Raw genomic sequence first — 26,669 nt, 5'->3', positions numbered from 1 at the left:
ATCGTAGGATGGTGACGCCCTAACATATTCATGCCTGATCTGATATTTGGTGTTGTAACGGTGGAATTCAATACGACAGGTTTTGAAATGAACCATTCTGGAAATTTGGAAATTTCTGGTAAGATCTTATGGGACCAATCTGCTGAGGTCGTTGGTCTCTAGGCTTACACATTACTTAATATAACTTAAACTAACTTACGCAAAGGACAATGGTTAGAAAATAAAGAGTGCTGTTGGGAATGCATAAAGTGGGCAACGTACCATGTGACGTAGGCCCTTTCACCCCAAGGCACTTGGAACGTCGCCCAACAGTCGTACACGCCTGGCTCTGCTTCCTGGTACGAGAAGATGAACAGCTGTAACAAAGGGAACAAAAGTTTCCGTAAAAAATGAACATATGGGAAGTAAGCACAATGCGTGCATTTCCACAGTACAGGTTATGGAAACGTAATACATATGAACATGGACTGCATGGAACATAAAGGTTTAATTATTATCTCGAAAGTACAAAGTTATTTTTTCAAATAACTTTACAGCAATGCAGTTGGTTGACGTCTCCATACATAATCATACGTCACCCTGCTGCGTTTCCTTAAGTTATTTACACATCTTATAGCAGGAGAAACTCAACTTTTATAAAGTTACATATAGGCTAGAATTTTTGTTTGTTTGCAGATTCATGACTGCAGCCCTGGTACACATTGAAAACCCCGCTGCACAGTATCCTATCGCTTCGCTAGAAAAGACAAAACAAAATGTTGCAACACGTTGCAAAAGCGGAGAACAGTGCGGCAATTCACTTTCTGCGTTTGGAAGGGGACAACACTGCGTGCTGAGTAGCTCCTAGTGAAGGGCAAGAGTGCACCGTCACGTGGCACAGTACTTCCAGTGTGGACATACCAGTCTAAATGGCCATGAGATAAGCAGCAAACTCTCTATGCAGAATCGAGAAGTGCGGACTCTGGAGTTACGAGATCGGCATAAAATAATCCAGGCGATAGCTAAGAAAACGAAAATCAGTCGTGGATCAGTTTTCGACAGTTCTGCCGGTTTCTTTCCTCTCTCGCACTCCTGAATTCGCGCTGTAACCACAGATTGGTTCGAATGGCTCTGAGCACTATGGGACTTGACTTCTGAGGTCATCAGTCCCCTAGAACTTAGAACTACTTAAACCTAACTAATCTAAGGACATCACACACATCCATGCTCGAGGCACGATTCGAACCTGCGACCGTAGCGGTCGCGCGGTTCCAAACTGTAGGGCCTAGAACCGCTCGGCCTCCCCGGACGGCTAACCACAGATTGAGTAATTCCTCTGCTTGTTTCGCCGACCGCTATAGAGGGGTGCTGGCGACATCCGGAGTGCTTACGGTGCATGGGGCGTTGTCTGGGAGGCTCTCCGTGCCGTGCCGCCAGTGATTCCGATAGCAGCGTTGTACAGAGGCTCTACGGTGGGGATGTCGAGTTTTGACATTTGCCGTAGTCCTTGTACGTATTCTGTTTGATTCCGCAAGACGTGGTCGTAATTTAATAGTAGATGGTAAAAGGTTTCATTGTTTGTGTAGCTTAACCGCCGTTGCTTGATATTTTTAGTTCTTTCGCCACAGTGATGGAAGAGGCCAGTGTAGTGTGCCGTTGAGTTGTCCTGTTGGTTCCATGTGTTCGCTGATGTGTTTGTAGATCGTTACTCCGTTGTCAGCGAAGTTGCTAGTGGTGTTTTTAATTTACTGGAGAGGAGAAGATAGCAAGTGCTATAACCTGATTTCCCAGAAACTTCACTCCGTTGGAAGAAGGGCCTAAATAAGCGAATACATGTCTCAGCTTATACGTAGATGCTAGAGCTGTTGATTAAAAATCGATATATCGATGTGTTCCGAAAAAGCTATTGATATATGTAGGCCACTTTTCCATCAAACTGCATCGATACATCAATATCAATATCGAGTGCAGATGTTTTTTATTTTATATTACTTTTTTTTAGCAATTTTCGGTAAATACTTGAAATTGTAGTAGAACATAATTTTACTTCACTGTGTGAAAAAGTCCTATTACACTTTGAGCTTCCATCATGTCCGGTCCCTCTCTTTGACTGTGTGAATCAAGTATAAGTGGCACTGGTTGGTAAGGGGGGTGGGGGTGTGGTTCCGGTGTGAAGGGGATAACAAAATTTCCTATGTGAAGAAATATAACACACTAGTTGCGCTAAAAAAACAATTTTTAACTCAGCTAGTGTGCTGTTTCTCCACATCGGCATTCTTCAAAAACAGTTGCTAAAAACGATGAACAAAAACCTAAATGGCAAGACTGGTCTTTACATTGGGCGGAAACGTGTGGGGGGGGAATGGTGACGTAATCGGCGCTCGGCGCTACCAACACAAACTGGAACGTGTAACATCGCCACGAAATGTTGACACTGCAACTGCTAGGTCGCTGGCGTTGGCAGAAAAGAGAGAGAGAGAAAAAAAGCCGGGGAACTTGACATGAAGTGTTCCGAAGAAGTCTGATACGTAATGAAACCGAACGACAGACCCATTGGACACCTTTTATTGGGCTACTTATATGCATTTACCATTGTTAACAAAGTGGTAACCGGCCGGTTCTAGGCGCTTCAGTACGGAACCGCGCTGCTTCTATGCTCGCAGGTTCAAATCCTGCCTCGGGCATGGATGTGTGTGATGTCCTCAGGTTGGTTAGGTTTAAGTAGTTATAAGTCTAGGGGACTGATGACCTCAGCTGTTAAGTCCCATAGTGCTTAGAGCCATTTGAACCATTTGAACAAAGTGGTTATCGCCAAGCATGAACATATATCGTGTTCCTTTCAATTCTTGCTCTAAGGGGGATAGGCAGGTTGCTAGCTTGTTGGTGAACAAAACATCTAATAATAAATCAACACTTAAATATACAGCTCCAAAACTGGCAGTATATTTACAATGTGCAGCCTTTGTTTTATTCGCCAATACGTCGATATTTATTCTGTCTACATGTCGATATATCGATATTACTCTTAATATTCTGAATGCCGATAAAGAGGTTTTTTTGAATATTGATACATCGGACTCCCGACATTTTTAAAGATATCGACATTCGTAGCATGTACTCCACCGTGTCTACCGTCTCTGAGAAAACGACGGTCAAAGTTTTCGAGGAATTTTATGTGCACTTCAGCGCGCAAATAGTTCATTCGTAACGGTAGCACAGCGGCTAGCGTCACGACCTGTGTAGGAAACCCGATTTTTGTTGTTTCATTTAACTACTCATGTTCAAAAAATGGTTCAAATGGCTCTGAGCATTATGAGACTTAACATCTGTCAATTGAAGTCACATTACCCACAATTGATTCACATACAATGAGATTTAAAGAGCAAGTATTATCTAACTTCATTAATCTAACATAAATGCAAATTATCAAATTAAATATAGCTGTGTTAACAAATCTTAGAAACATTACAAAGTGAAATATCTAACTAGTCTTTTTATCGACACGGTTCAAATGGCTCTAAGCACTATGCGATTTAACGTCTGAGGTCATCAGTCCCCTAGAACTTAGAACTACTTAAACCTAACTAACCTAGCGAGATCGGACACATCCATGCCCGAGGCAGGATTCGAACCTGCGACCGCAGCGGTCGCGCGGTTCCAGACTGTAGCGCCTACAACCCCTAGGCCACTCCGGCCGGCAACTACTCATGTCCGTAGACGAGTACTACACGAATGTTTTCCACTGTATATTGAAATAACGTTGTCCTTATCGTCTATTAATAGTATGTGTGGCGAACAAATTAAAAAAAAAGTTATATGTGTGATGTCTGTTCTTTCGGATATGTCCGAATGTAATTGTTTCGAGTTGATGGCCAAGAAATCCACACTCTTTAGTGCGGATGCACATTTATGTTCGAACTACAGCGAGAATTTAAAATTAGCGAGCGTGAAGGACATGGACAGGAACTACGGACAGTTGACCCTGGAGGGGAGCGTGGTTCGCTCGGGGACCGTGCCGAGATAGTAACGCCCACTGGCGACGAACAATGTGGGTGCGTAGCGCAGTGCTTACGGCAACTGCCAAGTAAGCATGATATCCGAGGTTCGAATCCCGATCTGGCACACATTTTCACTCGACCCCGCCGATTCAGCACTAAATCCGATGTAGCTGATGTCATTAGCTCCTTTCCTTTCTCTCGCGAAAGGAAGTGTTTGGAATTGCTTTCGGTGAAGTTCCTGTGATGTATCTTGATCCATCAACTGCAAGCGACAGTTTTCGGAAAAGTGATCTGTTACGCCTGAAATCTTCAGCAGTGTTAATAACGTGAGATTCATAGGAAGAAATGTCACTGTGGCAGTCCTACCTCGGGCATGGATGTGTGTGCTGTCCTTAGGTTAGTTAGGTTTAAGTAGTGCTAAGTCTAGGGGTCTGATGACCTCAGACGTTAAGTCCCATAGTGCTTAGAGCCATTTGAACAGTTTCGATAAAAAGACTAGTTAGATATTTCACTTTGTAATGTTTCTAAGATTTGTTAACACAGCTTATTTAATTTGATGATTTGCATTTATGTTAGATTATTGAAGTTAGGTAATACTTGCTCTTTAAATCTCGTATGTGAATCAATTGTGGGTAATGTGACTTCAATTGACAGATGTTTTTGAAAAGACAAACTTAACTTGCAATATAATTTTGCAAAAAACTCAGTGCTAGCGATTCACCACAATCAGTACCGCTACCCTGTCCAGGTCATATATTTTTTCAAAGAAGTTGGAATTTCTTAAATGTTCTCGTTGATCAGCCAAAAGAACTTCATGTGCATTTCAAGTATTATGACCAGCATTGCACACTGCTGGGCCTGTATGTATTTTTTTAATGAGAGACCAGAATATATCGCGTTCCCACCGTTGCTGCTCTAGAGGTAAGATAAATTAATTTATTTTTATGTGCACAGGGACCAATGTTATCAGTTTTTAACAGGGTCAGATGATTCAGTGCCTAAGGGGCTGAATGTATTTTGCACTGACTGTATTTTTTTTACTGGTATTGGGAGTTGCATTGCCCAATCAATTCGTGTAAAGTTTTGCTAACAATAACACAGAGTAAGCACACCACTTGCACTTACATCAAGCAACACGACAATTTGAGTTCAGTACTCATTCCACAGATCAGACATTCATTCAACGTAATCGAAAAGAAATAATCTTTTTAAAAGAAAGTTACAATCTGGGTATGGTGATACGGTCGCATTGATGGGTGGTTAACCCACAACACATAACTGGTCTGATTATTCAGCGGTGTGCTCGGGGGCTGGGCGCCACACACGTGAAAACTTACTGCTGTGTGATGTACTTAGCCAAGGCGGGGAGGCCGACGTGTTATACTAAAGGTGCGTTTACACCGGTGTGCCTTAGGGCTCGTCCCAGCGCGGCTGTAGCTTGCCCCACACGCTGGTGTGAATGGAATCACTCCCACGCACATGTTGGGGAAGAGGCATGCACCTATACGCGTGGCTCTACTTGCGTGTTGAGCAAGCTACAGCCGCACGGTGACTAACCGCAAGGCGCACAGGTGTGAACGTACCTTAAGCAGCCTGTGGATCTGCTGGGTCACCGCATTACGCTGGCGGTGCGCAGTGTCGACCGAGCAATTCTGTGCGGCGCGGTCTTCAGGGGGAACGACGGGGTGACGGACAAAAATATTGCTCAAAATCAGAATTTTCTTTCTCCGTCCTGGAATGCAGTAGGCAAACGGGGTTTGCTTCAACGAATGTCACATACGTTGAAATTTTTATTGGTATTTTCTTATTGGAAAATATTAATATCTTCACTGTGTAATTGGGATTTTCCCGAGGCAAATCTGAAAGGAAGTAGATCGGCGGTTGTCGCTGTAATTCCTGTTGTGGTTAACTGAAACCTGAAATTAACTTATCATCCTGATCTTTACAGATGTAATTGTAGTTCATCGTAGAGAGCTGCAAAAATTTTTTGGCGAAATTGTAGATATTTGAATAAATGACCATTTTTGGATCCTTTTTTTTGGCCGAAAAAAATACTAAACATCAACATAAAAAAATCGGCTACGGTGAATAGAAGAGAATTCAGTTTACTTCAAGGAAGACCAAAAATCATTAAAATAGGATGAAAACTAAACATCGACATAAAAAAATCGGCTACGGTGAATCGAAGAGAATTCAATTTTCTTCAAGGGAGACCAAAAATCATTAAAATCGTATGAGAATTGTAGCGTGGGCGACGACAACCATGTCGAAATACATGGTTTTGAGAAAAACGCGTATAAAGTTTGGCAAGTATTTGTCATAGAAAGAAAAGGGACAAAGCTTGAATCTTACCATCGATGCCTGGTCCATAATAACTATCGCTCCGGCTACTTTGACCTGAAAAGGTCTTATTTTCGACCTCGAAGCCCTTCTCGTCGCTGAGCGCATCGCCGCCGGGGTCTGTATCTTCACAGAATCGGCGCGTTCCATCGCCGATTTCGATTTCAAGAGCATTTGCCACGTGCATTAATGACACGTGGATTATTAAGTATGACCTACAATGTATAGACATAAGGCCAAATTTGAAGCAATGTTGATAACTTAGCTTCTGCTGGATGTTACTTTTAGGGCATTCACATTTTGAGAAAGACCGGCCAAACAACGCTCCAACAAATCCGGTTTACTCAAACCGGTAAAAATAGAGGCGATGCCATCGATATGACTTGTCACAACCAGTTCTCTTACGCCGAGGCGTGTCGTGCACTCTTGGCTTCAACCGCTTTCAGAATCGTTACTTTTTTGAGTTCGCGCGTAATGTTTTGGGCAATAATTCTTCAATGTGTGTACATTCGAATACCGTAATAAAAAACTTTCGAGTTTTTTGACCGCCATCCTGTCATTCCACCTTAAGGCCGTTACCTTCTGAAGTTATCGTTATCACCTTGATGTTTTGTTATACTTTAAATAGACCTAAGGTCTTATTTGAATAGTCTTTTTGTACAGTAGCTTATTCCATTTCCTTCTCGGAGGTTCCCACTTGGCTTTGTTACTAGAATGGCAAGGCAGTTTTTTTTTTAAAGTTATCTAATAACTGACAGTTAAGTTATTCTTTTCAGAATTTGGTTGGTAAAGTTATTATTTCAGCTTTAAATTGGCTGACTAGCTTTAATTAAATTTACTGCTGAGTTTTGAGGGCCCGTTGCATCTGTGATATTAGGGCCCGTTCTTAAATAGTACTCTCCGATATAGTGATTATTAGATTTAAGTTCTCTCTGTGCATTCGAAGTAAATGTTTTGATTGAAGAGTAGATATTTTTAAATAGCCTGACCTATCAATGAAAGTGCGTTCAAGGGCGAATTACCGTTGGAGATTCTGCCGTGTCCGATCATCCGCAGGCAGGATGGTGAAGACGCCTTCCGGCAACCCGAGCAACGTCTGCACGTAACTTGCCAGTCACCCTTGAGAGCTTAATCTATTCTGTAAAAGTCTTTAATTAATAGATCAGAATCAAATTATCCTCGTCAGAATAAATATCCATCCCTCCACTGCCATCATTTGACCATACCCCAGTTCAAGCTTTTACTTCTCAAACCTGACAAAAGTCGCTGCCCACTGGTGTTCGCAACATCTTACACCCATAAAAAAGTGCCGCCTACTCGAGGCAACAACGGAAAAGTTGTAGTTGTGTCGGGCCATAGTCGGCTAATTAACACTGACGATTGCACGGCAAGCAGTGGTGTACCGCCACAGAGAAAGGGGGATGGCTATCTGGCAAGTTGATGCTGAGTATATTTTGTGTTGCTAGGTTATGACGTTAAGCGGCAAACATTCATAGAAGAATACCACCGAACTGTCCCCAAAAAGTTACGGGAGGACGTAAAGACGACAGGCAGCAAACAGCTATCGAAAGGAGCATTTCTACACCACAACGACATCCAGTTCTTTCAGCACAGGACTATGTTACACATCGTACTCTGCCCTCCCCCTCCCACCGCCCCATATAGTATCTGTTTACTTCTTGTCACATTGTCCAGTCATATTTCTGCGACCACCTATCAATAGCGTGAATAACCTTATTTCGCAGCGCGGGCCGCTGTGAGGCGAACAGGAGGGGAAGTTGTAGACGGGGATACGGAGCGATTGTGACGCCAGCGCCGTCACCAGGTGCCCTAGATTTGTCGATCGAGGCTCCATATCGCGGACAGACCGATCGAAATGGCCACGCAGATTCTTGTTTGGGTTTAAATGTGTGGAGATGGTGCCAGTGCAGTACGGTAAACTCACCCCAGTGCCCTGCGAGGTGGGCGTCACGCTGCATTGTCCTACTGGTAGATGCCACTGTGCCGAGGTAAAACGGATCGCATGTAGGGGTGGATATTGTCTCGAAAGGTAGAAGCATACTTCTGTTGATCCATTGTGCCTTCCAGAATGAAGAGATCAGCCAGGGAATACCCTCTGATCTGGGTCCTTCCAACGATTGTGCTGGGTTTCTTCCAGATGTTCCACACCATAAACCCAAAGGCCATCTGCCCAATGGAGTGTAAAATGTGATTCACCTGAAAAAGCCGCCTGTCCTAGACATCCAGAATGACGAGATCAGTCAGGGAATACCCTCTGATCTGGGTCCTTCAGACGATTGTGCTGGGTTTCTTCCAGATGTTCCACACCGTAAAACCAACGGCCATCTGCCCAATGGAGTGTAAAATGTGATTCACCTGAAAAAGCCACCTGTCCTAGACTTCCAGAATGATGAGTTCAGCCAGGGAATACCCTCCGATCTGGGTCCTCTCGACGATTGTGCTGGGTTGCTTCCAGATTTTCCACACCGTAAACCCAATGGCCATCTGCCCAATGGAGTGTAAAATGTGATTCACCTGGAAAAGCCACCTGTCCTAGACTTTCAGAATGACGATATCAGTCAGGGAATACCCTCTGATCTGGGTCCTTCCAACGATTGTGCTGGGTTTCTTCCAGATGTTCCACACCATAAACCCAACGGCCATCTGCCCAATGGAGTGTAAAATGTGATTTACCTGAAAAAGCCACCTGTCCTAGACATCCAGAATGACGAGATCAGCCAGGGAATACCCTCTGATCTGAGTCCTTCAGACGATTGTGCTGGGTTTCTTCCAGATATTCCACACCGTAAAACCAACGGCCATCTGCCCAATGGAGTGTAAAATGTGATTCACCTGAAAAAGCCACCTGTCCTAGACTTCCAGAATGATGAGTTCAGCCAGGGAATACCCTTCGATCTGGGTCCTCCCGACGATTGTGCTGGGTTGCTTCCAGATTTTCCACACCGTAAACCCAATGGCCATCTGCCCAATGGAGTGTAAAATGTGATTCACCTGGAAAAGCCACCTGTCCCAGACTTCCAGAATGACGAGGTCAGCCAGGGAATACCCTCCGATCTGGGTCCTTCCGACGATTGTGCTGGGTTTCTTCCAGATGTTCCACACCATAAGTTCTAGGCGCTCAATCCGGAACCGCGCGACTGCTACGGTCGCAGGTTCAAATCCTGCCTCGGGCATGGATGTGTGAGATGTCCTTAGGTTAGTTAGGTTTAAGTAGTTCTAAGTTCTAGGGGACTGATGACCACAGATGTTAAGTCCCATAGTGCTCTGAACCATTTGAACCACACCATAAATCCAACGGCCATCTGCCCAATGGAGTGTAAAATGTGATTCACCTGAAAAAGCCACCTGTCCTAGACTTCCAGAATGATGAGTTCAGTCGGGGAATACCCTCTGATCTGGGTCCTTCAGACGATTGTGCTGGGTTTCTTCCACATGTTCCACACCATAAACCCAACGGCCATCTGCCCAATGGAGTGTAAAATGTGATTCACCTGGAAAAGCCACCTGTCCTAGACTTTCAGAATGACGAGATCAGCCAGGGAATACCCTCCAATCTGGGTCCATCCGACGATTGTGCTGGGTTTCTTCCAGATGTTCCACACCGTAAACCCAACAGCCATCTGCCCAATGGAGTGTAAAATGTGATTCACCTGATAAAGTCACCTGTCCTAGACTTCCGGTTGCGGTACTGGCGTGCAAATTCTAGCTTTCGTTGCCGATGAAGAGCAGTCAGCATGGTTACACATACCAGGTGCCTGCAGCGGAGGCCCGTACACGGCAATGTTCGTGGAACGTTCGTTGTCATGAAGCTATTGGTTCATCTGGGCGATCAACTACTCAGCCGTTACGCGTCCCAGACACTGTCGTTCACCCCTGTCATCTATGGGCCGACTCGGTGCTGGTTTTGGATAGCTCCATTTTGCCACGGTATGCTTTAACCATGGTAGCAAAAAAATGGTTCAAATGGCTCTAAGCACTATGGGACTTAACATTGGAGGTCATCAGTCCCCTAGACTTAGAACTACTTAAAACTAACTAACCTAAGGACATCAGACACATACATCCTCGAGGTAGGATTCGAAACTGCGACCGCAGTAGCAGCGCTGTTGCGGAGTGAAGCGCCTAGAACCGCTCGGCCACAGCGGCCCCCGGCAGCACGTGAACGGTTTATAGACTTAGTCGTTTCGGAAGTGCTTCCACTCCTGAAACGAAAGCCTATGATAATGGCCTTTTCGAAGTGAGATAAATCGCTTCGCACCCACATTGTTGGACTGCACCGTTTCCCGCATCGTCGGACGCTGTTAGTATCGTCAGCTGTCATCTGTGGGTGGTTATTACACGTTACATCGAACATAGGCGGCGACTGAATTAATGTGAATGGACTGTGTATTTTCTCTTATGAAGAAACCATAACGTTTCAATTATTTCCGCCACTGTGCCGAGGTTATTTTCGAGATGGAATTTCTTCTGAGCAACCAAATGCAGACTTCTAGAACCAAGATCTCCAGCTATGTGCCGCATTGAAGGATGATTATTGATTGTTTTTAGATGTGTCGATTAAAAAGTTTTTGACTCTGCTCGTTTGTTTCGTAACGAGTAAACAAGAACTGCCCGCTGTCAAGCTGCGTTCTCTCGCTCCTCTGTCTAGATTTGTAGGAGATTAGTGTCTAACGCATTAAAGGCGGAGCACAAGCTGGAATTAGGGAACGATGCGGAAGGAAAGCCGCTGTGCCCTTTCGTAGGAACCTTTCCGGCATTTGCCTTACACGATTTAGGAAAATGACAAAAAACCTACATCAGGATGGTCAGACGCGGGCCTGAAACTCGAGAATTCGAGCCTAGCGTGCTAACTACTGCATCTCTCTAAATTTATATGGCTCTGACATCAGACAGGACAGCTTACATAACGAGCTATTTGTCGTGCCTTACTGGCGCGCGAATGTCTTTCGCCCTTGAAATACTTCCTCACACAGCTACACGCTTCCTCAAAGCTGATTGCGCTAGTGTACAGCGACGCTTCACTCGCTGGATTGCATAATGAACACAGTGCTTGAAAACATGACCCATATGTTAATTTTTCACAAAACTAGTACAAATACACAGACATTTGGTGGCAGCACTGGCAGTGGAGGGTTTATAAGGCGTATCGGGCGAACGCGGGAAACAGTGCAGTCGTTGTCGTAATGCGGCAAATGAGCGATTTATCTGACGTCCAAAGGGGCACGATCATTGGATCTCGGGACAGGAGTGGAAGCATTTGGGCAAAGGGCTAAGTGTGTAAACTGTTCGCGTGCCACTGTGGTCAAGGTACACCGTGCATGGCGACGAGGGAACTGTGGCGCACTACGGGCCGTAGATGATAGAGGTGAACAACTGCTGTTGAGGTGTTTACAGGGGAATAGACGGGCTACTGCTGAGCAAGTGACCGCCCAGATGAACGAAGGTGGCCAGCCGTTGTGACCGAGCGGTTCTAGGCGCTTCAGTCCGGAACCGCGCTGCCACTACGGTCGCAGGCTCGAATCATGTCTCGGGCATGGATGTGTGTGATGTCCTTAGGTTAGTTAGGTTTAAGCAGTTCTAGGGGACTGATAACCTCAGATGTTTAGTGCTTAGATCCATTTGAACAATTTTTGAACCAACAGGGTCTCCGCAGCAGTGTTCCCATGCTGACTGCTGCTCATCAGCGAAAAAGAACAAAATTTGCACGCCAATGCGGAAACTGGACGTCCACTGAGTGGTGATTGGTGGGCTTTTAGGACGAATCACGTTTTATGCTCCTTCGGACAGACGGCCGTCGGAGTGAACGACGTGAACCGTCTGAAAGCAAACACCCGGCAACCAGGAGGGATGCTTATGGCATGGGGAATGATTTTATGGTATTCCCTGGGTGATCTCGTCATTCTGGATGGAACAGTGTATCAGCACACGTATGCATCTGTCTTTGGATACCATATCCAGCTCTACATGCAATTTATTTATCCTCGGCACTAAGGCATCTACCAGCAGGACAATGACACGTGTCTCGCAATGTATGTGCGTGGTTCGAGGAGCATCTGAATGAATTTACTGTAGTCTCCCGGCCACGAAACTCTCCGGATTTAAAGCCAATCGAGATCGGGATCTTCGCGCCGTGGATCTTCAGTCGAGAAACCTAGCGAAGATAGCCACGGCACTGGGGTTGGCATGGCTCCGACTTACAGACTGACTTTTTTCCTGCACGTCTCCCATTGCAAAAAGTGTTTGAAATCTGATTTCGCAGAACAGAGCTGATCAGGTTGTGGAAAGGGGTCAAGGTCAATTACTGTTAATTATACAAGATAACATACAACTTTATTCCTCAAACCAATGCACAGTTTTCTCTTTAAAACAACAAAGATCAATCCACGGTTGAGGGCCCAAGTAACTTCTCCAGAATAAGTTTAAATGATTGCTTTTAAAACACCAGGATTTAGAGTAACGGCTGAAGGTCTTATGTAAGTAAAATTACAATATCTCGTCGGCTAAAGCCCATATTAGGGAAAATTCAAGTTAATTCTTCGGCTGAAGGCCCATTAAAAAAACAATCTTTACATAATAAAAGACAGATTTTAAAGATAAGCTTTTACACAGTACAACAGAAAAACATCTTAAGAAAACTTGAAGTATCTTGTCTTCTGGAGGCCCAAACAATTAATCAAGAATAATTAAAGACAACCTCAAGATAAACATTTACAGAAGACGGTGGAAGGTCGTTTCAAGAATTCAATATAATTAAAGAGAAAGAATACAGACAAGGATTTACATATTAAAGCCACAGATTCTGGAACAAACGCGCCTGAAGGCCTAAATACAGAGCAAGAAGAATTTTCAATGAAACACGGCTGAAGGCCTAATCTTAAAGTTGTTATGAAGTTGGGCTGAAACCCATATACTAAACATGAAACCGACAATATTAATTCACGGCTGAAGGCCTGGAACAGTACCTGCCACCAAATAAAATGACAATCACAAACAACATACAGTGGTGTTCGGAAGTGTTCCAAAGGTCGGCCTGGGGAGGAAACTGTAAAAACAGTTTAGGTGAGACAGGCAGCCAAGCGTAACACTAAATAATGGGGTGGCAGCACGACCTAGGGACGGCTGAAGAACCAACCAACAACCCAATCAATTCCCTCACCCTCACCCCCCGGAGACCTCCTCGCTGCTCCGTCCCAATCGACCAACTGAGTACTTCAGTACGCAGACAGCATTCATCTGCACAATGGAAATCACAGAAGCTACACACACACACACACACACACACACACACACACACACACACACACAAAATGGCCCTGAGCACTATGGGACTCAGCTTCTGAGGTCATCAGTCTCCTAGAACTTAGAACTACTTAAACCTAACTAACCTAAGGACATCACACACATCCATGCCCGAGGCAGGATTCCAGACTGAAGCACCTAGAACCTCTCGGCCACATCGGCCGGCAGCTATACACAGTTCTACGTAAATACTTACACCAAGAACTCCGACAATCCTAAAACCAATCACCGTGGAACAACAGGGAGAAATGACAAGTCGAACACACAGAGTTTCCATAAGCGGTCGGCGACCAAATACACGTCGTCCGATGAGACGACCGACCGAATGACCAACCAAGGTCGTCTCCACTCAAATTATATGTGTCGGCAACGGTCGGACGAGTCTTGGCTATCCGGAGCTCACTGCAGCTCCAACCCGACTCAACTCGATGTCTGTTCGGAACTCGGAGACACGGGGTCCCGGGCACGCTGGCTCGGACCCAACCATGCAGAGGTAACACTTGCTCATTGGCCACGACTTTTATTCAGAAGGAAGGAACCGACCCACGTCCGGCAAGATGACCAACTGACGAGGCCCAGAAACGGTCAAAAGACCACATACAAGTCGCCCGATGAGACGACCAACCGAACGACCAACGAGCGGTCGTTCCCGCTCCAGTCTCCTTCCGTCGGACAATTCATGTGTGTGGCCAGCGGACGGCAAGTACTGGCTGTCCGCACCTCGCTGGCGCTCCGTCCCCGACTTCACTGCAGCTGCGTCCGGACTCAACTCTCTCAGACGACGACCCGGAAATACTAGCAGTCGCTCGAGAGATGGTACGATAGTGCACATATGGATAAGCGCTGCTGCTGCCACTCACGGGCAGGCAAACCAGCTACCTAGTGACCCCAGTAAATCGAATTGAAAGAAAAAAAACGAGGTGACAGAACCACAAAAACAGGTGATCACATTAATGTGACTGGATAGTGTATAGTATTTTATGTTTCGAGAGAAGTTCGTAAATTTAATGTAGGAACACTCAAAATGAATGTTGCATAACCACGGCTAATAGTGAATAGAATGCTAGAAATCCTAGCCAAAGATAAAAAATAAAGTTATTTGAAAGACTATTAATTTCTGTATTAAATGCTGCGGGTCCAAAGAGTGATGCACTTCAGTTGTTCAGTTCGTGTTTCATCGAGGATATCGATACTAGGCATAATTGATAGTTTTCCCCGTAGTATGCACACAGGGTAATAAATTAGTCAGGATCAGGAAACATCACGCTAATACTGCGTAACGCCCCCTGTAGCTTTGATAATGGCCTTAATTCAACAAGTTTCTACACGTATGCCGTGTCCAGCTGAAACCACTCATTGACGATTATATCCCGTAGAGCTGCCAAACGGCGTGGATGTTGACTGATGTGATTCACCCGCTATTCCTGAACTACATATTCATCACGAGATACTTCCCTTATGAAGAAATAGGCTTCGTTCTACACCCGCTGCTGCTGTACGCTGAACACTTAGTTACAAGTAATACCAAAATAAGAGATCGCTGGAAAACGTTCTGCCAACACATCGGAAATTACCAAGAATGGGAATGGTTCGAGAAATACAACTGTGTTGCCGTGGGTATCGAACTTGACAGAAAACTGTGGCTCAAATGAAATAGAATCCGCACTTGAAGTTGTCGGAGCTCTGAGTCAGTCAATAAATGGGGTACTGGGGAATCCCAGAGTTGTGACCGTGGTAGACTGAATAGTCGTTTTATTTTTGTTTTAAGAAACAAAATTCATTACATATTATAAATGTACTGCATGTGTGCCATATGAATGATGATATGATGATGATGATGAGACACTCGGTTGTGGTGCGACGACTACAGAATGAATGGTGACGAGTTAGACTCTAGAGCCTGAGGGCTGTGATGAATAGAGCACCCTCAGCCACGCACCGTCAGGTGGCTTGCGGAGTATGGCTGTAGATGTAGATGATGATGATGATGATGGTGGTAATCGTTCTGCATATTTTTTGAGGGATTCGTATAGGGAGATTTAGCGGATCATTCGAAGTCAATCCACATGCTTCTACGTGCAGCCCAGTGAAGACGGCCACTGTCATTTTGGAAGACCAGCGTATTCAACGTGTAGATAAGGAAGGAACGGCAGCACTTGGTCATGCGGAACGTTGAAATAAACATGCTAGTTGACGTTCACGGTAAACCTCAGCCAACGCCTGAAGTCACGGTTCGAAAAAAATCCATAAAACGTCACAGAGCCATCTCGGCCTGAGCTGCATCCTCCAAAACCTGTAGGTTAAATGCTCCATTGCGCAGTCTTCCAAATTATATCATCCCATCGTTGGGGCTAAGCAGACATAAGGAAAACATTTCCAGGGATACTGTAAACAACAACATGCTTGTTCAGCGAAGTGTTCTTTTATAACGAAATATGTGCCTTCCATGCCTCGCCATGGCTGCCCGTCTGTCAGTGTATGCGATATGCCATATGCGAGTTTTCACTGTTGAAATAAGTCATTCATGAAGAATCGTGTGAGAAAGCGACGGCTATATTTGGTATGTCTAACGTCGCTTGAACTATTCAGGTGGTGATGGATCTTATGCACGTGCATATTACCGCCATCTTTCGGGTTGAGGAATGTCGAAGCGTTGGCATTAGCGAAATGGCACCAGCATATCGAAAGACCGCAGACACTCGGTTGTGGTCAGAACGAATGGTGAAGAGTTGGACTCTAGAGCCTGAGGACTGTGGTGAATAGAGCGGATGACAGCTAGAATCCGGGCGGAGGTTATAGGGAGAATGTCACTATAGGGGACAGGTTATTGGAGGCTGTGTTGAAATCTCGTCGACGACACCATACCACAGACAACAGAGACTTGCGTGGTGTATAGCCAGAGTCTACCGGGACGTTGAGTGACAGTCTGTGATGTTCATCGATGAAGCTTGCGTCTGTTTGTGGGGGTAAGCCCGACGCCAACTTGTCCGTAGATGCCCTGGTGCTACGTCACAGGAAGCAAAGACTCTAGACGTATACCTTCTTTGTTATGTATTTACTGCTGTTGCATGTGACCTCGTTGTCTAAGGCCGATAGTTGTATTCTATACTGCAAATCCTATACTTCTTTCAGTGTAACACTGAATATGTAATGTTAAACACTCACAGTAAAATTCTACAACCTTATCAACAGAAAAACGCAGAAATGAAAGAGAACAAGAAGAGTGCAGTAAAAGCGAAAGAAAAACCTACCACCACAGAACTTTTTGTCCCCAATTCCTTAAAGTGGTAACTAGCAGTCTTGTAATTGCTGAAACCTGCTGATCATACATGCTAAATTAAAATGCTGCTAAATAATTATACAGTACTCGAGCCTCCACGTTATCATTTGTGTTCCAATGGCTAATTTTTTTGCTGCAGTTTGAACAGCAATGCACTCTGTTTTTCTCGTACATGTACGCTCTGAACCCCGTTGATCTTGAACCACTTGATTACCAGGCGTATTGGCCCATACTTCAGCATCAGTATCCCCTTGTTCCCTGAAGTAAACTTAAAATGCAGTATCAATATTATAGTGGCAGCAGAGTTAAGTAACTACCATCCTTCGGTATTGTGATCAGTTACGTCCAAATTCTAATCATTCAGTTCATTTCCTCATTTTATATGGTGGAAATTACAATGGAGCACCACATGTTCAGGTGTCCCTATTTCTCCACAGTCGCAGGCAGATGTTTCCCATTTTCCTGTTCTGAGTAAGTGGGTGGGGTAAGGACCATGTCCAGTAATGAAATGCACCATTCCATAGCTGGGTCATCCAAGTGCAATGGCAGTCCGTCACTAACGCTTGGGAATAAGTTATACACACTCTATCGGTGGTCCTATCATTTCAGTCGCTCTGCCATCAATATATTCTTCGGAGTTTAATTTCGTTACTGATACTTACGCTCGCCCTGTTCCAGAGGAAGTCTCTCGTCCCGCAAGGTCTGGCATCTACAAAGGGTGGGATTACTGATAGTTGGGAGCGCGAACGCTAGCCGCGAGGAATGTCATTCCAGATGTGGGAAGGCTGCTTCCAGATGCCATGAAGAACACAGGGTACAGCCAAATGCAGGTGGTGGCTCAAGACGGTTCTAATGATGTGTGCCGCTTTGGATCGGAAGAGATTCTCTCTGGTTTCGGGCGGCCAGTTGAAGTGATGAAGACAGCCAGTCTTGCTTGCGAGATGAAGGCGGCGCTCACCATCTCTAGCATCGTCGATAGAACCGACTGTGGTCCTTTGGTACAGTGCCGAACCGAGGGTTTAACTCAGAGGCTCAGACGGTAGTGTGACCGTGTAAGCTGCAGATTACGACTTGGGCTATAGCGTGGTGTATTTCCTGGTGTCACCTAATAGGTCAGGAGCCCACTACATACAGGAAGCGGCTATGTGGGTAGCGGGGCCTCTGTGGGGGAGATGGGCGGTTTTTTAAGTTAGTCTCGGAAAACTACAGAAAAGGCGTCAGTCTAAAAGGGTGCAGCGCAAACACAGGAAGGTAGACCTAGTGATAACTGGTATTGTACTTATAAACTGTCTTAACTGTGTTGCAAAAGAACCAGAGATCCAAGTGATAATAGAAAGCACAGAAGCTCAAATCGTTATAGGTACGGAAAGCTGGCTAAAGCCGGAAATAAGTTCCACCGAAATTTTTACAAGAGACCTAACAGTGTTCTAACGGGGAAGATTAAACACTGGAAAGAGATTTTCACTCTGCAGCGGAGTGTGCGCTGATATGAAACTTCCTGGCAGATTAAAACTGTGTGCCGCCCGAGACTCAAACTTGGGACCTTTGCCGTTCGCGGGCAAGTGCTCTACCAACTGAGCTACCCAAGCACGACTCATGCCCCGTCCTCACAGCCTCACTTCTGCCAGTACCTCGTCTCCTACCTTCCAAACTTCACAGAAGCTCTCCTGCGGACCTTGCAGAACTAGCACTCCTGAAAGAAAGGATATTGCGGAGACATGGCATAGCCACAGCCTAGGGGATGTTTCCAGAATGAGATTTTCACTCTGCCAGCTGAGCCACCCAAGCACGACTCAGGCCCCGTCCTCACAGCTATACTTCTGCCAGTACCTCGTTCCTACCTTCCAAACTTCACAGAAGCTCTCCTGCGAACCTTGCAGAACTAGCACTCCTGGAAGAAAGGATATTGCGGAGAGATGGGTTAGCCACAACCTGGGGGATGTTTCCAGAATGAGATTTTCACTCTACAGCGGTGTGTGCGCTGATATGAAACTTCCTGGTAGATTAAAACTGTGTGCCGGACCGAGACTCGAACTCGGGACCTTTGCCTTTCGCGGGCAAGTGCTCTACCAACTGAGCTACCTAAGCGCGACTCACGCCCCGTCCTCACAGCTATACTTCTGCCAGTACCTCGTCTCCTACCTTCCAAACTTCGAGTCTCGGTCCGGCACACAGTTTGAATCTGCCAGGAAGTTTCAAGATTAAATACTGTTGGCGATGGAGTGTTTATTGCCTTCCGAAGTAGTTTACCTTGCATTGATATTGAAGTTAGTATGGGCAGAGGCTATACTTGACAACCGGAATAAATTAATAATTCGTTCCATATACGACAGTCGCTTCCTCCCACCCTCTCCCTCCACCTCCCTCGACTCAGATGATACTTTGCTGAACAGTTCAAAGAAAACTTGAGTCTGATTCCAAATAAGTACCCCCACTGGAGCAATTATACTTGGTGGTAACTCCATCGTATCCTCGATGCGGCTGGCGAAAATACGTGTTTAAACTCGGTGGCAGGCATAAAGCGTGGTCCGAAATCGTACCGAAAGCGTTCTCAGAAAATTATTTTGGACAATTAGTTCAGCAGCCCACACAGAGCGTAAATGATTGCAAAAACTTATTTGATTTCTTAGGTACAAATAATCCCTAGAAAATGGGTGAAATGATGGGTAGAGAGTTTAGTCACCACAAAGTAGTTGTAGCGAGATTGAATACCGAACATCCAAACTCACCAAAAATAAACACAAAATACATCAATTTAGAAAAGCAGATAAAAATTAGCTTGATGCCTTCAAAAGCGACAGTCTCCACTCTTTCCCATCTGTCTATGTAAACGTAGAGTAGATGCAGCTTAAATTCAAAGAAATAGTATCGGTGCCAATTGAGATATACCAAATAAATAAGCAAGAGATGATACTGATCCCATGGTGCACAAAACAGGTCAGAACACTATTTGAGAAACAACGAAAAATGTATGTCAGATTTGAAAGAACGCAATAGCCTAAAGATAGACGAAGTTTTACAGAAGCTCGAAATTTAGAGCGAACATCAATGCGAGATCCTTTTAATAGTTTCCACAACGAAACTGTGTGGAAATCTGGCAGTAAACCCTAAGATTCTGGTCGTACGTAAAGTACACCAGGGGCAAGACGCAGACAATACCTCCAATTCCCGACGACAATGAAGATGTTACTGATGATGGTGCCATTAAAGGGTTACTAAACACAGTTTTCCGAGATTCGTTCACCAAAGAAGACGAAGTAAATATTCCTAAATTCGCGTCAAGCACAATTGTAAACATAGCTAACGTAAAGCTCGTCGAAAGATCCGCACCTAAAAACTGGAAAGTTGCACAAGTCACACCAGTACCTACGAAAGGAAGTAGGAGTAATCCGCTGAATTACGGACCCGTATCGGTTGCACGATCAGTCACACAAATCAGAAGGCTGTCAATTCGACTAAACATTTAGGGATAACAGTTACGAATAACTTAAATTGGAACTATCACGTAGTTAACGTTGTGTGTAAAGCGAACCAAAGACTGCGATTTAATGGCGGAACACTCAGAAAGTGCAACAGGGATACTAAAGAGATGCTTGCCGGCCGGTGTGGCCGAGCGGTTCTAGGCGCTTCAGTCTGGAACCGCGCGACCGCTAAGGTCGTAGGTTCGAATCCTGCCTCGGGCATGGATGTGTGTGATGTCCTTAGGTTAGTTAGGTTTAAGTAGTTCTAAGTCCTAGGGGACTGATGACCTTAGATGTTAAGTCCAATAGTGCTCAGAGCCATTTGAACCCTTTTTTTTTAAGAGATGCTTACACTACGCTTGTCCGCCTTCTTCCGGAGTATTGCTGTACGGAGTGGGATCCGTAGCAGTTAGGATTGACGGAGGACATAGAAAGAGTTGAAACAAGGGCAGCTCGTTTTTTTAATATCGCGAAATAGGGGAGAGAGTGCAACGGATATGATACGCGATGTAGGGTGGTAATAATTAAATGAAAGGCGATTTTCGTTGCGGCAGGATCTTCTAATGAAATTTGAATCGCCAACTTTCTCCTTAGAGTGTGAAAATATTTTGTTGGTGCCCACCTACAGAGATCATCATAATAAAGTAACATAAATTAAAGCTCGAACGGCAAGATTCGATGAACCCTCCGTCACTGACTTAATTGTGAATTGCAGCGTAATAATGTAAATGTAGACGTACCCCTGTAATCACTTGCATTCGGTCGAGTTTGCCATTATCTAACCAGGAGCACGCCGCTGTATGTCGTATTTGACTGTCGGTAGGGCAGATACATAGAACTAACAGTATAGCCTCGACAGGTGTTGTACCGCAGGCTCCAGTAAACTCAAGGAGTACGCCCATCTGCGCTCGTCCAACTATGATTGGTTGGATTGGGACAGGGGACCAAACAGCGAGATCATCGATCCCATTGGGTTAGAGAAGGATGAGAAGGGGAGTCGTCCGTGCTCTTTGAAAGGAACCATCGCAGCATTTGTCGGAAGTGATTTAGAGAAATCATGCAAAACGTAAATCAGGAGGGCCGGACGCGGGTTTGAACCGTCGTCCTCCCGAATGCGAGTCCAGTGTCCTAACCACTGTGCCACCTCGCTCGATGTCCAACGTTGCATCGCAGCTGCTGCAGACACTGGCTGCGAAGGTAACTGCAACATGGGATATAGCGATGTGGTAGCTTGTAATAAATGGTAGTGGCTCGCACAAACTTGAATATTATGTCATAAAATTCCTCTTTCATCCAGCTGTACTCCTAGATATCTGCAGACCTTGCTGGTTGGTATGGAGGTGTTATTAGTTTTAATTGTGCGATTTCTAGTCCGATGTAGTTGGTCTTTGAGTAGTATGTACGTAGCTGTCTGTGCTGCTACGTCTAGTTTATTATTTAAATACCATAGCCCCATCTGCTCAAGCATGCCCTTTCTTCCAGCCATACCAGACAGTCCACAGGTACTACCACCAGGGCTTCGTCTGCATACGCCACTATCCCGTCGACAGTGTTCTCCTCACTGAGAATAAAAGGAGAGGTTAAATAATTAAGTCGCAGAAGATTCGACAACTTCTTGTTATCTTTTTGAAAAAGTTTTTGTTTATTAGATACACGTCCGCAACAATAATTTATGAAGCTGAGACGCTTGAACATTGCGGATCATCAAATGTCGCCAGAAGCAATATCTATCATGATTCCTATTTCGTACGTCCTTCTGGAGCCATCCAAAATTTCAAGGACTGTATTGATTGCGTCGTCAGTAGATCAGCTTTTGTAGAAGCGATAATGGCACACCTTTCCGACTTCTGGAATCATGCCGTGTGGAGCAATGGCAGATTTGTTGAATGGAGGTTGAATTCTTTGCCGTATGTGGCAAAAATGTTAAACAGAAATATAATTTAAGACGACATATTGTCTTTCACAGCACAATCGCTTTCCGAAATGACTGAAGTGGTTTACGGAAAGCCATCGAGTAAAACAGAAGTGATTTCTGACGTTTCCCAATGCAGACCCTGTGCTGCTCCTTAAACGATTTAGTAGACAATCTGAGCAGCCGTCTTAGGCTGTTTGCAGATGACGCTGTCGTTTATCGTCTAGTAAAGTCATCAGAAGATCAAAAAAAAAATTGCAAAACGACTCGTATGAGATATCTGTAGGGTGTGAAAATTGGCAATTGGCCAGAAATAAAGAAAACTGTGAGGTCATCCACATGAGTGTTAAGAGGAATCCGTTGACTTCGGTTACACGATAAATAAAAAAAGTCTAAAGGCCGTAAATTCAACCTAGTAATTACAATTACGAATAAATTAAATTGGAAAGAACACGCAGAAAATGTTGTTGGCAAGGCGAACCAAAGACTTTTATTGGCAGATCACTCGCAGATGCAACAGATCTACAAAAGAGACTGCCTACACCATGCTTGTCCGTCATCTTTTGGAGTACTGTTGCGCGGTGTGGAATCCTTACCAGATGGGGTCAACGGAGTACATCGAGAAAGTTCAAAGAAGGGCAGCACTTTTTGCATTATCGCGAAATAGGGGAGAGGGTGTCACGGACATCATACCGGATATGGGGCGGACATCACTAAAACAAAGGCGTTTCTCGTTGCGGAGGGATCTGCTCACGAAATTTCAGTCACCAATTTTCTCCTCCGAATGCGAAAATATTTTTTGACGCCGCTAGACGTGGGAAGAAACGACCATCACGATAAAATAAGGGAAATCAGAGCTCCCACGTTAAATAGGCATCCGTTTTTCCCTTGCGCTGTTCAAGAGTGGAATAACGGAGAATTAATGCGATGGTAGCCCGATGAACCATCTGCCAGGCACTTAAGTATGATTTGCAGAATAGTCATGTAGATGTAGATGTAAGGCATATCAAGTCAGAGTATAATGAATGTTCGACCTGCGGTATATGGCGTAACGCCTTCCATTTCTGTCAGTGTATGAAGGTGTCAAGCAGGGGGATAAAACAGCTTAAGTTCTCACAGCTGCCAAACGAGAACAGTGATGGACCGTTTGAAGGACGAATAGCGGCCTTAATTTCAAAAGACAACATAAACATTCAAGAAATAGAATGTCGAACCGTTACCCGTATGTAGTGTCTCCTACTGAAGCCTTAGGCAAGCGATGAAACAGCAATCAGCCGAAATCTTCTGGTGTGGTGTGACTAGTCTAGGGAGTTGGTATTTTTTCTTTTCCAGTCATCAGTCTTCTGAATAGTTTGATGCAGATCACCACGAATTCCTCCCCTGTACCAACCTCTTCACCTCAGAGCAGCTTTTGAAACCTGTGCCGTCTGTTATTATTTGAATCTATTCCAATCTCTGTCTTCCTTTACAGTTTTTACACTCTGCAGTTCCCTCTAGTACCACGGTGGTTATTCCCTGAAGCCTTAACAGATGTCCTGTCATCCTTTACCTTCTTCTTCTCAGTTCGTTTCTTCGCCGATTCTGCAGAGCACCTCCTCTTTCCCCATTTTATCAGCCCACCTAATTTTCAACATTCTTCTGTAACACCACATCTCAAAAACATCAATTTCCTTCTGTTTCCGTTTTCCCAGTCCAAGATTCACTACAATACAATGCTGTGCTCTAAACGTGGACTGTCAGAAATTTAGTCCTCTAATCAAGGTCTATGTTTGTTACTAGTACACTTCTCTTGTTTGTACTAGTGTGCTTTTTACGTCCTTCTTGCTCCGTCCCTCATGGATTTTTTTGTTTGCAGTTCAGCAGAATTCCTTAACTTTACCCACTTCGTCATAACCAATGTTGATAATGACTATCTCTCTATTCTCATTTTTGCTATTTCTCACTATTTGGGGCTGTCTTTGGTTTACTCTCAATCCATATTCTGTACTCATTTAGACTGTTTATTCCAGTCAGCAGATTCAGTAATTCTTCTTCATCTTCACTAAGGATAGCATTGTTCTCAGCGAATCTTATCATTGATATTATGTCATTTCGAATTTTAATTCACTCTTGAATCTTTCTTTTATTTGTGTCATTGCATCTTCGATGTACAGATTGAACAGTAGGAGTGAACGACTGCACTCTCCCTTATACCCTTTTTCATCCGAGCACTTTGTTCTTCGTTTTTCTACATTTTGCATATTAACCATCTTTTCGTTTATCTGACTCTTATTTCTTTCAGAATTTCGAGCATCTTCGAGCCATTTTACACTGAAGAATGCTTTTTTATGTCGACCAATCCTATGAAAGTGTCTTGATTTTTATTCAGTTTTGCTTCCATTACCAATCGCAACGTCAGAACTGTCTCTCTGGTGCCTTTACGCTTTCTAAAGCCAAACTGATCGTTTTTTTCTTTTCTTCACCATTCTTCTCTATATTATTCTTGTGAGAAGCACAGATGCCTGGTACGTCATGCTGATTGTGCGATAGTACTCGCAATTATCTGCTCTTGCTACTTCGGATCTGTGTGGATGATGTTTTTTCGAAAGTCTGATAGTATGTAGCCTGGTTAATAGATTTTACACACCAAATTCAGTGGATGATTGGTTGCACAATTCAAGACGATTCTTGTTCAAGAAATTTATTATACCACCTATGTTTGTCATATGTTTATCAGCGACTTTGTAATTACATCTAGGTTTTGTTTATCTTTGGTGTTTATTATACAGGGTGGTCCATTGAAAGTGACCAGGCCAAATATCTCACGAAATAAGCGTCAAACGAAAAAACTACAAATAACGAAACTCGTCTAGCTTGAAGGGGGAAACCAGGTGGCGCTATGGTTGGACGGCTAGATGGCGCTGCCATAGGTCAAACGGATATCAACTGGGTTTTTTAAAAATAGGAACCCACATTTTTTATTACACATGCGTGTAATAAGTAAAGAAATATGAATGTTTTAGTTGGACCACTTTTTCGCAATGTGATAGATGGCGCTGTAATAGTCACAAACGTGTAAGTGCGTGGTATCACGAAACATTCCGCCAGTGCGGACGGTATTTGCTTCGTGATACATTACCCGTGTTAAAATGGATCTTTTACCAATTGCGGAAAAGGTCGATATCCTGTTGATGTATGGCTATTGTGATCAAAATGTCCAACGGGCGTGTGCTATGTATGCTGCTCGGTATCCTGGACGACATCATCCAAGTGTCCGGACCGTTCGCCGGATAGTTACGTTATTTAAGGAAACAGGAAGTGTTCAGCGGCATGTGAGACGTCAACCACGACCTGCAACAAATGATGATGCCCAAGTAGGTTTTTTAGCTTTTGTCGCGGCTAATCCGCACATCAGTAGCAGACAAATTTCGCGAGAATCGGGAATCTCAAAAACATCGCTATTGAGAATGCTATATCAACATCGATTGCACTCGTACCATATTTCTATGCACCAGGACTTTGAACGTCGTGTACAGTTTTGCCACTGGGCGCAAGAGAAATTACGGGCCGATGACAGATTTTTTGCACGCGTTCTATTTAGCGACGAAACGTCATTCACCAACAGCGGTAACGTAAACCTGCATAATATGCACTATTGGGCAACGGAAAGTCCACGATGGCTGCGACAAGTGGAGCATCAGTGACCTTGGCAGGTTAATGTATGGTGCGGCATTATGGGAGGAAGGGTAATTGGCCCCCATTTTTTCGATGGCAATCTAAATGGTGCAATGTATGCTGATTTCCTACGTTGTTACTACAAGATGTAATAGTCACAAACGTATAAGTACGTGGTATCACGTAACATTCCGCCAGTGCGGACGGTATTTGCTTCGTGATACATTACCCGTGTTAAAATGGACCGTTTATTAATTGCGGAAAAGGTCGATGTTTCACTGCATGACAGAATGGCGACGTACATGATGGATGTCCGGCACATATATCGCGTGCGGTTGCAGTAGTACTGAATAGCATATTTCATGACTGGTGGATTGGTTGTGGAAGCACCATAGTATCGCCCGCACGTTCACCGGATCTGACGTCCCCGGATTTCTTTTTGGGGGAAAGTTGAAGGATAGTTGCCATCGTGATTCACCGACAACGCCTCAACTACTCGCTGTTGAGAGGAATGTCGTTACATTTATTGCCAAATGCATTGAGGTTGACGGACAACATTTTGAGCATTTATTGCATTAGTGCGGTATGTACAGGTAATCACGCTGTAATAGCATGCGTTCTCAGAAATGATAAGTTCACAAAGGTACATGTATCACATTGGAACAACCGAAATAAAATGTTCAAACGTACCTACGTTCTGTATTTTAATTTAAAAAACCTACTTG

General features: G+C 44.4%; 1 protein-coding gene across 1 annotated transcript in view; it reads right to left on the bottom strand.

Annotated features, from left to right (window-relative positions):
• The window catches only part of LOC126173466 (vasopressin V2 receptor-like), a 218,578-nt gene that overhangs the window by 51,379 nt on the left and 140,530 nt on the right, over positions 1–26,669 (bottom strand). Inside the window, exon 4 of the mRNA XM_049920961.1 lies at positions 262–356. Within this exon, the coding sequence (XP_049776918.1) occupies positions 262–356 (95 nt within the window). The remainder of the gene's footprint in view (positions 1–261; positions 357–26,669) is intronic.

This window comes from Schistocerca cancellata, chromosome 1 (assembly GCF_023864275.1).
Source record: "Schistocerca cancellata isolate TAMUIC-IGC-003103 chromosome 1, iqSchCanc2.1, whole genome shotgun sequence".
Classification (NCBI taxonomy): domain Eukaryota; kingdom Metazoa; phylum Arthropoda; class Insecta; order Orthoptera; family Acrididae; genus Schistocerca; species Schistocerca cancellata.
This window is presented reverse-complemented; position numbering and strand designations above follow the sequence as displayed.